The 16903-nt window shown below is 39.4% G+C and overlaps 1 protein-coding gene across 1 annotated transcript in view; it reads right to left on the reverse strand.

Moving 5' to 3' along the window:
* LOC140492319 (nuclear factor NF-kappa-B p105 subunit-like) overlaps positions 1–16903 on the reverse strand; it is a 152513-nt gene that overhangs the window by 22472 nt on the left and 113138 nt on the right. The window contains exons 5-9 of the mRNA XM_072591265.1: positions 14944–15092; positions 6203–6366; positions 4020–4178; positions 1489–1593; positions 1162–1253 (exon numbers count right to left, since the gene is read on the reverse strand). Of these exons, the coding sequence (XP_072447366.1) occupies positions 1162–1253; positions 1489–1593; positions 4020–4178; positions 6203–6366; positions 14944–15092 (669 nt within the window). The remainder of the gene's footprint in view (positions 1–1161; positions 1254–1488; positions 1594–4019; positions 4179–6202; positions 6367–14943; positions 15093–16903) is intronic.

Here is a 16903-nt window from a genome sequence, read left to right on the forward strand (position 1 = left end):
AACAGAATTGTCAAAAACTAATATTTCTGGAACAAAAATAGAAATTGCTGGAAAATCTCAGCAGGTCTGGCAGACCAAAACCTGTTCTGAAGAAGGGTCACTGTACCTGAGACATTAACTCTCATTTGTCTCCACAGAAGCTGCCAGGCTTACTGAGATTTTCCAGCAATTTCTGCTTTTGTACCAGATTTCCAGCATCTGCAGTTCTTTGGTTTTGTTTTAAAATCAATAATCGTGTCATGTCAAGAGAACAATGAATTTGATTTACTAGATAGTTCTATGACTACCAAATAGGATTATCTTTTTGAATTCTTTTAAATTGACGTTTCTTAGTTAGACATGGGCATCTCAAAGACTCTCCCGGTATCTACAAAGCTGAATATTGACTGAGTCAGCATGGAAAGTTGAGGGGAATGGCAATTGGCTATATGGGGGTGGAGGATGAGGGGGGAATAGGAATATGGAGAATGAAAGCGAGGCAGGAGGGATGGGAAGGATAGGGGACTTCATAATCATCAAAAAAAAAGGATCAATGTTCCAGCAAATTGGAACAGGCCTTCTAATGTTTTTCTTTGGAAGTGGACTACACCTGCTTCTGTTTCTACCCTTGGATTGGGGGCGCGGGGGGGTGGTGGTGGGGGGGAGGCGTGGGGGAAAGGGTGCGGGCAATGATGGAGTGCAGCCCCAACTCCAGCCCACTTCCTCAGACTCTGAAAGTTGGAAAATGGAGGACATCCAAGAGGCTGGATGCGATGTTGGGAAATGGCTCAAATTATGATTCCAACCACAAAGGAAAATCTGACGCAAAATACCCATAATGCATTGTTCATTAATATAAATACTCAAATTGTGAGGAGTTTATGTTTAACTTTGTGATAAATACATCCTCTACACAAAACATTTATTTTCAGGAGCTGATGAAGCAGATCATTCTCATGGCCATACTTTACTCAAGGTTAAAATAATTAATCAATGACACAAATTGTTTAAGTGCACAGAAAGTATATTGAGCTTTATTCTTTAAAAATGCAAATTTTTCTTTTAATTGCTGGATTTTTTCAATAATTATCTTAATTTTACTTCTTAAAAATTAATAGTTTGTAGTTTAACACCTGAACATCTATTTTGTGTAGAGCTATGAAATATTCTGGGGCTATCTACCTGTCTGTGAACATCAGCTGCACCAAATTTTCCAAATGCCTCCCAAATATGGCCACTCTCATCTTCTTGATAGAAGCGTACCTGAATATCATCTGAGGAAAGAAATATATTAATTCAAGCATTGATAACTATCTAAGTTCCTTTTATTTCACACTAATAAAAGGATAATAATGCGGTTCAGCTTACATGCAAAACAGTAAAACGTAAGAAAAAAACTGTCAAATAATAACATTTCACAAAACTATCTACTAATCTTTAAAATGACAAATCAAAATATCTGAAAGAAGAGTAGAAATAATGTGAAATTTTAATTACCAGATGGTTTACCTTTTTGAACCTTATCACAAAGCAGAAAGACCTCATCCCCACCCATGACACTCCCAGCTGTTTTGGCCATTCTTGCTATTCGCAAACTTGATGCATTAGGTGCTTCTATAAAACAAAACAGAATATTTAAAACTCATTCTGTGTAAAATCTGCCACTTAATTCTTTCCAAAGATGGAAAGCAATATACCAGAAAAAAATGGTTAACTAACAGAAAATTTAATTATAATGTTTGGGGAAGGCAGAATTTTTTTTAAATAACTCCTGAGATGTTGGCATTGCTGGCATTTATTGCCCAGCTCTAGTTGTCCTTGACATGGTGGTGGTGAGCTGTCTTCTTGAACTATGACAATTCATGTGCTGTAGGTAGACCATTAATGCTACAAGAGAGGGTGTTCCAAGATTTTGACACAGCTACAGTGAAGGAATGGAGATATGTTGTTATGTTAGGATGGTGAGTGGCTTGGAGAGGAAACTGTGGGTGGTGGTGTTCCTATGTACCTGCATCTCTTGTACTTCTGGATGGAAGTGATCATGGGTTTGAATGATGCTCAGGAATCTTGACAAATGTCTGCAGTGCATCTTGTAAATAATACACACTGCTGATACTGAGTATCAATGGTGGAGAGAATGGATATAGTTCCAATCAAACGGGTTGCTTGGTCCTGGATGGTGTCAAGTTTTTTGAGTGTTGTTGGAGGTACTCTTATTCAGGTAAATGGGGAGTAATCCATCACACTGCTGATGTGTGCCTTGTAGACAATGAACAAGCTTTGGGGAGTCAGCAGGTGACTTACCTGCTGCAATATTCCTAGCCTCTGACCTGCTCTCGGAGCAATTATTTTTATGTGGCAATTCCAGTTCAGTTTCTAATCAACATAATCCCCAGGGTGTTGATAATGGGGATTCGGTGATGGTAATGCAACTGAATGTCAAGAGACAGTAGTTATATAGCCTCTTATTGGAGATGGTCATTGCTTTGCATTGTGCAGCATGAATGTTACTTGCCACTCTTCAGACCAAGCCTGGATATTATCCAGGTTTTGTTGCTTTTGAACACATACTGCTTCAGTATCTGAGGTACTGAACTTTGTGTAATCATCGGTGAACATCCCCACTTCTGATCTTATGATGGAGAGAAAGTCATTGATGAAGCAGCTGAAAATGGTTGAGCTTAGGGTACTAGCCTGAAGAATGCCTGAAGGGATATTTTGGAGTTGAGTTGACTGACCTCCAACAACCGTAGCCATTCTCCTATATGCCAGATATATTCCAATCAAAAGAGAGTTTGTTTCTGATTTTCATTGATTCCAGATTTGCTAGGGTACCTTAATATCCCACTCAGTCAAATGCAGTCTTGATGTCAAATGCCATCAATCTCTGGAAGTCAGCCTTTTTATCCCATGTTTGAACCTAAAGTTGTAATGAGGTCATGAACTGAGTGGGCTTGGCAGAACCCAAACAGGGTTCCAGTGAGCAGGTTATTGCTGAGTAGGTGTTGCTTGATAGCACCATTGATGACACTTTCCATCACTATTGTGATGATTGGACTGATGGGCAGTAATTGGTCAGGTTGGATTTGTCCTGTTTTTTGTCTTCAGGACATATCTGGGTGATTTTCCACATTGTTGGGCAGATGCTAGTACTGTGGCTATATTGGAATAACCTGACTAGAGATGCAGCAAGTTCTGGAGCAGAAGTCTTCAGTATTATTGCTAGAATGTTGTCAGGGGCCATAGGCTTTGCAGTACCCGGTGCCTCCACTGTTTCTTGGTATCATATAGAGTGTATCAAATTTGGAATGGGCATCGGTTTGCCAGGCTTCTATTTAGTCAGGTCCAAATATTGGTAGCATGCAACATCAGCAGAAGCTTTATGGGTGTATCTGGGACAGTTTCAAGCAAGTGTGTGTGGGAAAAACTCCTAAACACACACAATTGCCAGATAATGTCTGTTGTGAGTTCTATTGTAAGCCTAATAATGGCCCCAGAATGCATCTCAGCAATGGGGGTAAATAGTCTCAGAGCATATTGATTATATATAAAGAGACACTGGCACAACAAGTGAAGAAACAAAAGGCCCAAACATCTTTTGCTCTTTATGAGTCTCAGTGTCAAACATCATCACATCATTTTGTCCTCCAAATGTTTTGCTGACAGTTGGGAAGACATAACTGTTACTTGGAGTGCTGTTAAAGTGCTTTCCTGGAGTAAATTAAGAAGTTTGAAATTCACCCCTTAATATAAACTCACACAGGTATTGGCAAGTTCTTTGCATTACTGATGACACTAACAAAATTGAATAATAAATAATTCACTTATTCAAAATTTGGATTTAGTTTGTCCAATTTCATGAAAGTCATACATGCCCCATACTTCTTATAATTATATGTTGTAAGTGTGCACTGAAATGTTTGCCTTAATATAATTTGAGCCATCAAGGAAAATTCAAATGACTGCACAAGAATAATTCATGAGATAAAAACATCTTATTTAATAAACACATACATGTATATAATTTTAAAAGCACTCACTGCTGTCAAAGATGGGATCTGACATAACAGAGCTAAGTCTACGTGTAAATTTGCCATCACTTCCTGGTAAATATGGAGTAAACATCAGACGAACGACACTGAGATCCATATACTTGGTTTGCTTCTGTGCTTGCTGGCGGATTCTTTCCCTGTCTTCTTCTAACAGCAAAACAGATCAATATAGCATTAACTCCATAATTGTTACCTAATTCCAAGGACTGCCACTATCAGACATGGGTCAATTATTTGATGTTATGGGGCAACAAATATAGCACCTGACATTTGTTAGACTTGTTCTTGCCCATTTAGCTGTGACAATATTTAACGTCCAATGTTGTTGAAAGTGTGAGTTTGGTTTGATTTATTGTAGTTATGTATACTGAAGTACAGTGAAAAGTTTTGTTTAGTGAGCAGTACAGGCAGATCATTCCAAAACAGAAGAGTTATATTGAAGCAAGAAAAACAGGGAAGGAAACAGCTAATCAAATTTAAAGATTGCAAAATTCACAATACACTAAGTGAGAAGGAAATATAATTTAAGTGAGTGAATTCAATGCCAAATTAGGTACAGAAAGAGAACTAAAGTGAAGCAATGGAAGATTGGATTATGGAGGGAGAAGCAGGTGGAGAAGATGTGAGGAAAGAGAAAAATAGAAATATAGACAATAGGAGCAGGAGTAAGCCATTTGGCCCCTTGAGCCTGCCCCACCATTCATGATTATTCTGGCTGATTACCCATCTCTATAGCTTGTTCCCACCTTACCCTCCTTTATCCTTTGATCCACTAACCCCTAAATGCTATATGCAACTGTTCATTGAAATCATACAATGTTTTAGCCTTGAAAGAGAATTTTAAAAATTATTTTTTAAGTTTACACTTTTAACATCTCCAACTTAAAGAAATATTTTGCACATTAATTTATTTTTTGTGCTAGACAGGTTGTTTGTTAATTATAACATTAATTTTATATTGCTAAAAGGGTATTTAGACTAAAATAGATAAACATGACTTTCAATGGTAAGTTCACTTAGTATCTAAGGTGCAAATACAGTTACTTTATGTCAATTAATGTATTCCTAAGGCTGAAGAGAGTGCGCAAATTGCTTTTTTATGGCTAACACTAGTCTATCATATCTATGATAGCAACCTTTAGATTTATGCATTGAAAGTCTGCACTTACCTGAAGTTGCTGTAGTATTTCTGTATAAAACAGTGAGCACCATTATCCACACTGTTGTTGAATTAATTTCATAAAGCCCGTTAGTGTGTTATCAAGTCACCCTTTATTTATAAGTGCATATTACAAGACACTGATCCAGCTAGCCCATAGCTAGCTCCTATAATGAACAGAACCCCTGTTTATAGCTATCAGTCAGGCCTTTCTGACTGGATTAGGATAACAGCCCCAATCAGGGAACTCATATTCTATGAGGTCCATCTGGCTGACCTTGTTCCAATCTCTACAGTTGTTTTGACAGCAACTTATGACCCAATATGTATGAATGCTGATCAAGGTTGTAACATATAGAAATGTTTGCTAAGATTTCATTTTAAAATAACTTGGCCTTGAGTAATAAAGTTATTTCCTACAGTTTTAATTGAACAAAATCTGTCTTTCAGTTTTGTGTTTTTTTTTGCTGGTGACAGTCAATTTGAAAAAGTATACAATGAATCCACATTTGCAAAATTAATATAAGATTTGTTGTCTTATCCTGCCTTCAATTGCCTCTTCCCAGTAGTGAAGTACTGTAATTAGATTTATAGAACTTCAACTCCATGCTTGAGTATTTTTCTACAGGAAAATAGTTGTATTTCTCACTTTAGTCAATGACCAATTGCCAGTAAAATTGTAAGCATTTTTGTGTATCTTACAGCTATTTTACTGGAATGCAATATCCAAATTTAATTTATGAAGAAGCATTTCCATTCAGCGAGCCAAAACTAGATTTCAGAACTTATACTTTATTTATTACAAAATGCCTCTAACAACTGAAAAAACAAACTAACATTTTGTGTAAAGCCCCAACAATTGTGCATTTTGATTATGAAAAGAGGAGCTCATAGCTTTACAATTGGTGGTGAAGCCAACTACCAGCAACTAACATGTCAACGTTTACAGAGTATTCTATATTGAGAGATTTCAATACTGAATGAACAATGCAGCTGAATAATATTAACTCACTCTTTAGTTGTTTCTGTTGCAATTCCATTTCCTTTTCATTATTTCCATTAAGAAGTGAAGCATTCCCATTTTGGGCATCTGAGGTCCATGACTTAATCAGTTGTTGTTCTATAATTGCTACTACATCCTTCTTAGGGACATGAAGGATTCCAAGGTTGGGAAAGCTAATCAGAAAATACATTTGTTAGTCACTCTCACAGAGAGATGCAAAAGAAAATCTTACTCCAGTAGAAAGGTAAACTGTGCTTATTTTATAGTGAAGGTGAGAAAATTAAACAATGAATGGCCAATCTTGAACCTCTCAGTGGAAACACAAGTTGAAATGAGGGTAATCATATCCAATAGAAATATAAATTCTTGATGTATATCCCAGAATCAAAGAGTTGGGTTGTGAGTATAACATAATTAGATTAGGAATACCTCCCAAAGGCACGGCATATTAGCAGAGAGCTGCATCATAGAGATTAGAAGCTTCATTTATCTGGGGTTTTCTCAGAGAGGGCAACTGCAGGTCTGGTCTTGGGTGGCAGCTCATTTTAAGTTCTTGAGAGAAAAGATGACTGCAATCTTCAATTAGCTTGAAGCTGGAGGAGAAAATCTAGTTATTTTCAGTTAGCTTGCAGAATGCAGTGAAGTTTAAGTTTGAGATAAGAAGTCCACAGCCAGGACATTTTGAAGAAAATGTGGAGAATCATTGAGTCAAAAGGTAACGGAAGGATCTCCATGAAATTTCACACCTCATAGAAAAGCTGGAACATTAATAAAAATATCAACGTAAATTGCAGAGAGCTGTGTTTTTGTTCAGGAAAAGGGAATGAACCATCAAGGTTTCATAATATCAGGGAAGTCTAGCTGGGTATGATGGTTGCAGGGAACAACAAATGGTGGAGATCACAGCAGGTCAGACAGCATCCATTGAGAGAGTACAAGCTAACATTTTAAGTCAAGATGACTCTTCATCAGCATTGAAGTGTGGAGAGAACAGCATATGCTGCAGTTTGGAGGGGTAGGCTAGTGTGTATAGGATGCAGATAGAGAAGAGATATTGATAGTTCAGATTAAGTGATCAGAACGTGAGAAGGCAGAACAATGATGGTATGTCTCCTGCTAGACTTGAAAGGACAGTAACTGGGATGGGAGGAGGAGAAGACATGAAAACAAGCTAAAAGAAATGGAAGAAATTGTTCACAGTTTAAAGGTGATGAACTCAATTTTAAGTTCAGAAGGCTGAAAAATGCATACAGAGTGGAGGTGTTCCGCAAAGTGGCCACCTAGTCTGCGTTTGGTTTCTCTAATGTAGAGTAGGCCACATTAGGTACAGCGAATACAACACACAAGATTGGAGGAGGTACGGGTGAATGTTGCATCACCTGGAAAGACTGTTTAGGCCCTTGGATGGTGACCAGGGAGGAGGTGAAAGGTCAGGTGTTACACATTCTGTGGTTACATGGAAAGGTGCCATGCTGAGGGGGGGGGGGGGGGGGGGGGTGGTATTGGTGGTTGTGGGAAGGACTAGGGTGTACCAGAGGGACCAATCCCTGCGAAATGCAGACAGGTGCAGTGAGGGGTAGATGGTGGCGGTGTTCTACTAGAGTTGTCTAAAATAGCAGAGAATTATCCTTTGATTGTGGAGGCTGGTGGGATGAAAAATAAGGACAAGGGAAACCCGATCGCGCTGTTGAGTGATGGGAAGGGGCAAGGCGGAAACACGGGTGAAAAGTCGGGCGCGGTTGAGGGCCCTGTCAACCAGAGTGGGTGGGAAACCACTGTCATGGAAGGAGCCAGCCAAGTCAGTAGCTGTTTTGGAAGGTGACATCGTCTGAACAGATGCGATGTAGGCAAAAACACTGGGAGAATGGGATGGAGTCCTTGTGGAATGCATGGTGTGCTGAGCTTTAGCAATGGGAGTCAATGGCTTTCTAGTGGATGGCAATGGACAGTTTATTCCCTGAAATACAGACAGAGGTCAAGGGAAGGAAGGAAGTGTTGCAAATGGATGATATGAAAGTTAGAGAGGGGTGGAAATTGGAATCAAAATGAGTGAAGTTTTTAAGGTCCTGTGGGACCATGAAGTGGCACCAAAGCAGTCATCAATGTACCAGAAAAAGAGTTGTGGGAAACGGTCACTGTAGGATTGGACCAAGGACTGTTCTACATATCCCATAAAGAGGCAATGCATAACTGGGACCCATGCAGGTATCCATAGCTACTCCTTTGGTTTGGTAGAAGTGAGATGAATTAAAGGAGAATTTGTTCAGTCTCAGGCTCAGAGGTTGCAGGTGTTGGGTGGGGGATTGTGAGACCATGGTGGAAATGTAAAATGTAAATTGTAAAAGTAAATGTAAAATTGAATTTATAGCATATAAATCCTTGAACTCGTGCTCTTTCCTCTCAGTGAGTCTGAGTTATGCCAACTCCTACTAAGAGGGACTTCGGAGGAGGTACACACAGTACCCCAGAAGCTTGCTCTTAGAAGTCTCCAGAGGTGCCCGATTGCACCCATTACACATCTATCCCCATCATCCCTATGATCCCAAATTGAAGGAGGGTGAGCCTACATCTCATCAGAAATTCTAGGCCCAAATGGCCCAGGGAGGAATACACAAATTCTTCCAAGCCAAAAGGAGCAACTACAGATTAGGTCTTCTCCAACCCAGTTGCGAAACACAGGACTGCACTTAGGTAAAGTAGAAGATGTAGGATGAAAGCACTTCTGAGGGCACATGGGTAGTGCAGTGACACACAATTGTAAATCAATCTTGCTTCTTGTAAATAATTATGCATTCACACTTTTAAATTGCCTCATCTAGTGCCTTGATCACTGTCAGACCTAGTGAAGTCACACTCATGTGAGGAATGAGCAGCCAGTTTAGTATCTCAAGGAAGTAAGACAATATAAAGGAATTGCTCAACTCTCACAAGAAACCAAATCTTAACCATAGAGAGCTTCGGGATGTCAGGGAGCTTTGGACCATGGCATTGATGACTGTAGTGAAGGATCGCATGTCAATATAGAGGCACTGAGGCTAAATACAATGTGCAGTGATCATACTAAGGCCTGGCTGCAAACATTTTGCATATTTATACCTGCCTTGTGAGTGAGAATACAAAATCAGTGATAATACTACACATCTCTGAAGGCAAATTTTCATTTTATCAGATGTTGAAGTGTTACCATCCAAGACTGGGAACTCACATGTCCATTTTCCCTCATAGCATGGAGGTTGGCCAAGAGAAGCTGCACAAAATGCTGTCCCTCTCAGGTTCAACACTATCCAACAGAAGGTTGAAGCATTTCAGGGTTGTTTAACAGTCTGCATGGACTCAGAAACATTGAAGGTCAACCAACAATGGAAGGGTCAATTGCCTTAGGGTTCCACTTGGTCTGCTGCTTTTTATGAGAAACTTCACTGCACATTACTGGAATATCCACCTAATCTTAGAGCATTATATTACTGACTGCTGCCTTTTCTCTAAAAATCAGTTAGATTTTTAATGCGTAGATTTGAAAGTGTCAAGATGTTAAGTGTACAGTCGGATGGTTAACAAGGTATTTATTCAGCAACTGAAAAGGTCAAGGACTGCAAAAATAATCAGCATACGTCCTTTGTACTAAGCAGGGGCTGCTTACCATATAACTGACAAAGGTTACACAATTAAAGTAAGTTCAAACCCAACTCGTTCATTTTGGAAGCAGTTTTCATTTAAGTTGTGCTTGGTTTCTCAGGCTGACAATGAATTGCTCTGTCATTCCTGGCCAACCTGGTCATCATCAGAAGATTGCTGTTGATCCCCATTTCCTCTTCAGCAAGGACATTGCCCCTTTTACTGCTCTATTAATGAATAGCACAGCACGCCATAAAAATGCACACACCCTTTCTGGGTTAAACTGCAATGCCCCACCAGAGTCATCCAGGAACTGAAATTACATCTTAAATAGACCTATAATCTATTGCACCCTGACTTAGTGGAAGCATTGTATCATTATTTTGCGTCAGTCTGAAGGTTTAACAAAGGTGTCCTGATCCATCTTTGGAGGGGTCATCTTTGCCTCCCAGTAACCATTGCTGCTTGGCCCAAGGACTGTGGAGGAAGCAAGAATCTCTAGCATGTGCACATCATTGCAATTACTGGAATATTTGGGGAAGACCACTAAAATCTGGCTTTCATAATCACACATAATTTGAACATGGATGGATTGGAACCATTTTCTTTTGACTAACACTGTGGGCTGATGAGAGGGTGCTCCCAAAGTAGCATAGGTGCAGGTTGTAATGCCCTGCAGTTGGGAAAGCCAGTGAGGCTACTTCTGTCTCTTTTTTACTGGGGAAAGATATGAACAGCTGCGATCAGGGTAAAATGGTATCAGATGCCTTGCAGATAGACTTAGTGGTTGAGGATTGGGAGATGTTATAGAGGTTTCCAGTTATTTGTTGAAATGAATTGCTGACATAAATATCCAGTAACCTTGATGGGCACCTTTCTCCATTCTTTAGAGTGCAAATTCTGCTCCAGCAGATGACACACTTCTGTGCTGACGGCTTGGGACATCCCTAATATGCACCTACGCAGTGTTTTGGAGAGCTATAGATATTGACAGTGAGGTCTGCATTCTCTTCAACCTCCTTCAGGGATCTTCACTTGCGGCTTCGCCCTCTGGTGGCTGTACTGGAGGTTGCTGCTCAATGCTGTCTTTGCATTTGAAGTAATGCCACAAGGAGCCACAGTGATGTTCGTGGCAGATGCAAGAGCAGATAATCTGTGGAGAATGTCAGATAAGGAGCACCGTTTCATGAATGGTACTCCTGAGGCTTCACATCAATTACAATGAAGCTTCATGTTAAGCCCTGATAAAGTGCGATATGGAGGCTTCGCAAGGAGGCCAATGTCACGCCCTAATAAGAAAGTCTGAGACATGTACCTTTAACCAAATATATGTTATAGAACCAAAGTAGTTAGGTTACAGTAAGAGAGTAGAATTTTGGCAGTAGGCAACTATTATAGCACCACATCACCCCCTTCCAAAATAGGCAGCCTTGAATGACACAGACCATGTTCTTGCATGCTTATAATTTAATGTGCAAATGTGATTGTTCTGAAGCGTTGACTTCCATTGACAGCAATGGAATATTTTTAAGAAATGTTAAGCCCAGGTGATGCTTTTAAATTAGTGTCTGATTGCATTTGCTGAGCTAACTTGACAAGGAGACAATTCATGCAAACAATGTAATACGCATGATTGCTTGAGGCCATAACTTACAATGAACATTCTGGATGATGAATTATCTTTCAGTGGAGTGCAATTTGAGCCCAAATGGGTGGCATTACTGAATCAGTGGATGCATGATTAATACAACTGCCCTGAGCAGAGTCTCACATTCAATTAATTTTATTCATTACACCAAAAAGAAAACTATTAACTTACTCAGTGCACTTTGCATGCAGTGGCAGCCATTTTGTATCATTATTGCTCAGTTGACTCTGGATCAAAGATGGCAAGGTTTCAAATTCATGTCCTTGTGAGTGACTTTCAGGCTGTGCCTGAGTTGCAGGATATTCCCATGATCCTTCATGTACCCTGTTTTCTTTCCTGTCTCTGACGAACTTTCGGTCTCTCCCATTTCTTTTCATCACTTTATATACACATTAATGACCCCCGGAGCCCATGACTTTGTTAATTCTCATGCCATTGTTTCTACCTCCTTTTTCCATTCCAGAGTGATTGTGACAAACAGCACATATGATGTGGTGAGGCTGATGACTGATACTGTTTACGTGGACCAAATTCAGATGTGAGCCCTGTCCATGGAGCATGTAGGGATGTTGTGGTGAACTTAGAGTTAATTGAAGACCAGGACAAGAAAGTATTGAGTCGCTAGCACCAGGTTCCCACTCTGACTTTTATGTTGGGAATTTGTACCATGTACTTGTTGACAAAAGAGATGAGAATTGAAAGTGGCATATAAATGCGATGAACTGGATTAGTAATAAACTGCAAATGCCTGGAAATAAAGTAATCACCACTTAATAGTGAGATTCTGAAGTCAGTGGTTAAAGTTTAAGTTAAAATTGGGTATTTTGCTCCTCAATGTTGAGATTCTAATTTTTTCATTTTTTCACTAGTCCTAACTCCAGGGAGTAGAAAATTTCAACTGGAGAAACCATTATCCTGAATTTACTGGTGGTGAAGATGAGCAGGAGAGTCCTCAAAATGTTAAATTGATTCATTTAACAGCTGCAACATCAGTTATCCTAATGCATAAACACCATGAATTGATTTTAGCCTAATTAGGAAAGCAGATATGAGGCCAATGAGAGATTAACATTGAGTGTTTATTGTTGTGGTTTTAAATTGTCAACATCATTTTAAACATTACAGCTCTGAATTTCATGATGGGTGACCATCAGAAATGCAATCCAATAATGTCAATTAACTCCTCATTATCATCTAATTTAAAATCATGGGACTCACATTTAAGCCTTGAGAAATCTGCAAACATTGTAAATCTACAAAGTAGAAACCAATATAAAAAGGAACGTTCAGGTGAAGAATATCAGATCATTTTGTTATGGCCTGGGGAGTTTTCTGTTTCCAGGTTCTTTCATGTACTGTGTGTGTTCAGTTTAAAAATATGCTCTAGGATCTGTTGACATCAGTTGGACCCAAAATGACCAAGAGGATCAAATTGAACCTAGGTTGCTTAAATTTCCTTCATAAATTCTTGGGTATCTGAGATTGAAGTTATCTAAAATAAAGAGATTTTGGTATGGAGAAATTATTTTCCCTTGTGGGGTCATATATATGTTAAAGCTGGGTAACTCAGGAGTGAAATCAAGAAGCAGATTTTAACAGAAGGGACATTAGAAATGTAAAACATCTTTTCTACAAAAGGTTGTGGATGCTGGACAATTGAAGATTTCAAGACTGAAATACAAAATTGGTAAGTATGTTTTAAGTAAGGTGGAAACAAGTCAGGAAAACCTAAGTCTAATCTTGAAAGATTGAGACTGAAGAAGTATCTTGCTATTTCTACAGTTCCCAGGGATTGAAATTCTTTCAGATTCAAGTTTTCATACTTAGACAAGTATTTGGATTTTAAATTAGATGTATGTGACCTAGTTTCTAAAATAATATCCATATCCTAATGAAATAATATTTTTAAAACTGTAATTTTAAGTGTTTACGCTCACTCCTTTACAACACACTAGTTTATTGGAATTACTTTATGTTGTCTCCACATGAAAAAAGATAGAAGTTATAACATTATATTCTTTTGATTGTTTTCCATTCAATACTAAGAATCTACATTAGAGAAACCCTGACAATCAATTTGATCCAATGATTACTATCTTATCAAATACAACATTTTTCATCTGATTCAGAATACTTTAACACATGAAGACATGAACACACTGATTCAGGATACTTTAACACATGAAGTGCATTTGTGCTTCAGTAAGGTTATCTTATTTATACCAGTTGCTAAGCACCCCTTTTCGATCCTTTAGTTTATCTTGTCCCTTCTGTCGCTATCACAAAATACTAACTGCTAGTTCCAAGAAACATTGATGCTCTGGAAATTGTTCGAGACAGCAGGAACATCCAATATGAGATCGCAATATCACTAGGGAAAATTTATTTATAGCCAGAGAATGTTACCTCAAAATATTACATTTTGTAAAAATTTGACATTGGTGTGGACATAATTTGGTGAAAATAGGTCAACCATTTCTACTACATCTCACCCACTTTTCTTTCTACTGACTTTGTCAGACAGACAAATCAAACATAATGGTCAATTACACTGACTATTTTCACCCCACCTTTACCAGTAACATGATTTTTCAATGTATGGGATTCATATATTGTCACTTGAGAGTTTTGAAGTAATTGTATGTGAATTTTCTGCGCATCTGAAGAGTTTAATGATTAACTTGTAGATATTTCTATAGCCATGGCATGTTTTTCTAAAACAAACAGACTGAGAGAGAGTTCAGGGAGGTTAATGACAACTTGTTTACAGTGAACAAAGCAAACAGTGTGGTGTATTAAGCTTTTGAATAGAAGATTCTGGAATTTCTTTTTGGCTTGGCTGAAACACTATCGCTTGGGTGAAAGAAAGATTTTTAGTTTGGGAAGTTTAGACGTCTTGGGTGAAGCTGTGTAAGCTGTTGCTCCTGAGAAAAGGAGGTATTCTATTTTATCTTAATTTCTTTTGTATAATAAATTTGTTTTATTGCTAAACTGAGTCTGCAGCATTGTCTGTTTGTATAAAAGACCACCTCATTAAAATCAACACAACACAGTATCAAGCCAGATTTCAGACAGGGATCTGACTTGTCCAGCTAGAATTATAACAGTCAGTAATTGACAAAATTGGCTATCCATCACCCTGCTAAATGCAATGGAAAATAAAATCGAATAAAATGTAAAGTTGGTGACTAAATCAACTCAGTAAGTAGGTTTGGTTACATTTTTCCCCTTTAAAATGACCAGAAATGCTGTTTATTTTTCTGTCCTAAAGTGCAAAAACCCAACCAATATTCAATTCTTGTACTTGGTTCTGGGGATGTCGTACTGAAAATCGATCAATTTTCAAAACTTTGAAGTAAATACCTTTGCAACTAAAGTTTTTAGATAACACTTATCCAATCTCCAAATTCTAATCTCAAATATGATTGCTGCAAGTGTTTGAAATAAATTACTGAATATTTGTATTACTGTAAAACCACATTCTCACCTAGCAGTCATGTCCTCAGAGTCCATTTGAATTACACAGATTCCATTTTCACATTGTCTTCCAACTAGGCTGTGTACATGTAGAAGTGGAGGCTCATCAATGGTCACTAACTGTACAATAATTTTGACAGGTCCAGTATAGTTGTGTATCTATAATTGAAACAGAGATTGAGATTGATGATCATGTAGGGAAATCGTGTTAATGTAACAAGTAGTTAAGCAGGTGACTGGGGTTAATTCATTCATTGACTGGGTAGATGAGGAGGGGTTCCTACTCATGGATAGCAGGACTGGGTTCTAGTCACTCCTGCTTCATAGGTGTGTAATAACATTTCTGAACAAGTTGATTAGAAAAATAGACGTAATTTTTTTAAATGAAAAGGTAGATGAGGGCTGTTGTGGCACAGTGATGGTGCTCCAACGCTGAGCTAGGAGGCCTGGGTTCCTACTCTGGAGGTGAGCAATATTGTATAAATAGGCTAATCAGAAAATAAAAATTAACATAGGAGATATGAAGGGTTAATAAATGGAACTGGTGTGTGGAAACACCTGTAAAATTGAGAAGGAACCATACATTCCTCTCAGAATTCCCCTCTCAGAACACCCCAGAGATGGTCTGGTCCTCTGCCTCCACCCAATCTGCATCTCTGACTCTTTGAAGTGAAGCAGAGGAGTGCTCATTTGCCTCTGGCAAGATGACTCTCAGCATTATTAGGGCTGTGCAGTTGCAACCACCCTTGGGTACCTGACTAAACTTCTAGGGACATTGGGCTCCATTGCCGAGAATGCTCCCTCCACATCAGCTGCAGAAGTAGGGACTACACTGAGCTGTAATAGTAGGCAGAGTCATAGTCCTAGAGCACAGACACCCATCACATCCTAGGCCCTAAAGGAGCATTCCACATCCATCACATCCAAGGCCCTAAAGGAGCCTTCCACATCCATCAAAGTTTTACCTGCATATCCCACCAATATCGTTTATTGTATCCTTTGCTCCCGATGCGGTCTCCTCTACAGTGGGGAGACTGGACGCCTCCTCGCGGACCGCTTTAGGGAACATCTCTGGGACACCCGCACCAATCAACCACAACGCCCTGTGGCCCAACATTTCAACTCCCCATCTCACTCTGCCGAGGACATGGAGGTCCTGGGCCTCCTTCACCGCTGCTCCCTCACCACCCAACACCTGGAGGAAGAACGCCTCATCTTCCGCCTCGGAACACTTCAACCCCAGGGCATCAATGTGGACTTCAATAGTTTCCTCATTTCCCCTTACCCCACTTCACCCCAGTTCCAAACTTCCAGCTCAGCACTGTCCCCATGACTTGTCCACCCTGCTACCCTTTTTTCCATCTATCCGCTCTGCCCTCCTCCCTGGCCTATCACCTTCATCCCCTCCCCCACTCACCAACTGTACTCTATGTTACTTTCTCCACACCCCCACCCTCCTCTCTTTTATCTCTCCACCCTTCAGGCACTCTGCCTGTATTCCTGATGAAGGGCTTTTGCCCAAAACGTCGACTTTATTGCTCCTCGGATGTTGCCTGAACTGCTGTGCTTTTCCAGCACCTCTAATCCAGCACAGAAATAGACCCTTCAGTTCAACTCATCCGTGGCAATCAAGTTTCCCAAACTAAACTTGTCGCATTTGCCTGCATTTTGCCCATTTCCCTTCAAAACTTTCCAATTGCACCTGTCCAAATATCTTTTAAATGTTGTACCTGTACCTACATTATTACTTTCTCTGGCAGTACATTCCACATATGAACCACCGCCTGTGTGAAAAACGTTGCTCCCTCAGGTCCCTTTTAAATCTTCCTGCTGTCATCTTAAAAATGTGCCTTCAAATTTTGAACTCCCCTACACTGGAGAAAAAGACCCTGGTTATTCTCCTTACCTATGTCCCTCATGACTTTATAAACCTCAATAAGATCACCTCTCAACCTCCTATGCTCCAGTGA

This window comes from Chiloscyllium punctatum, chromosome 20 (assembly GCF_047496795.1).
Source record: "Chiloscyllium punctatum isolate Juve2018m chromosome 20, sChiPun1.3, whole genome shotgun sequence".
Taxonomy (NCBI): Eukaryota; Metazoa; Chordata; class Chondrichthyes; order Orectolobiformes; family Hemiscylliidae; genus Chiloscyllium; species Chiloscyllium punctatum.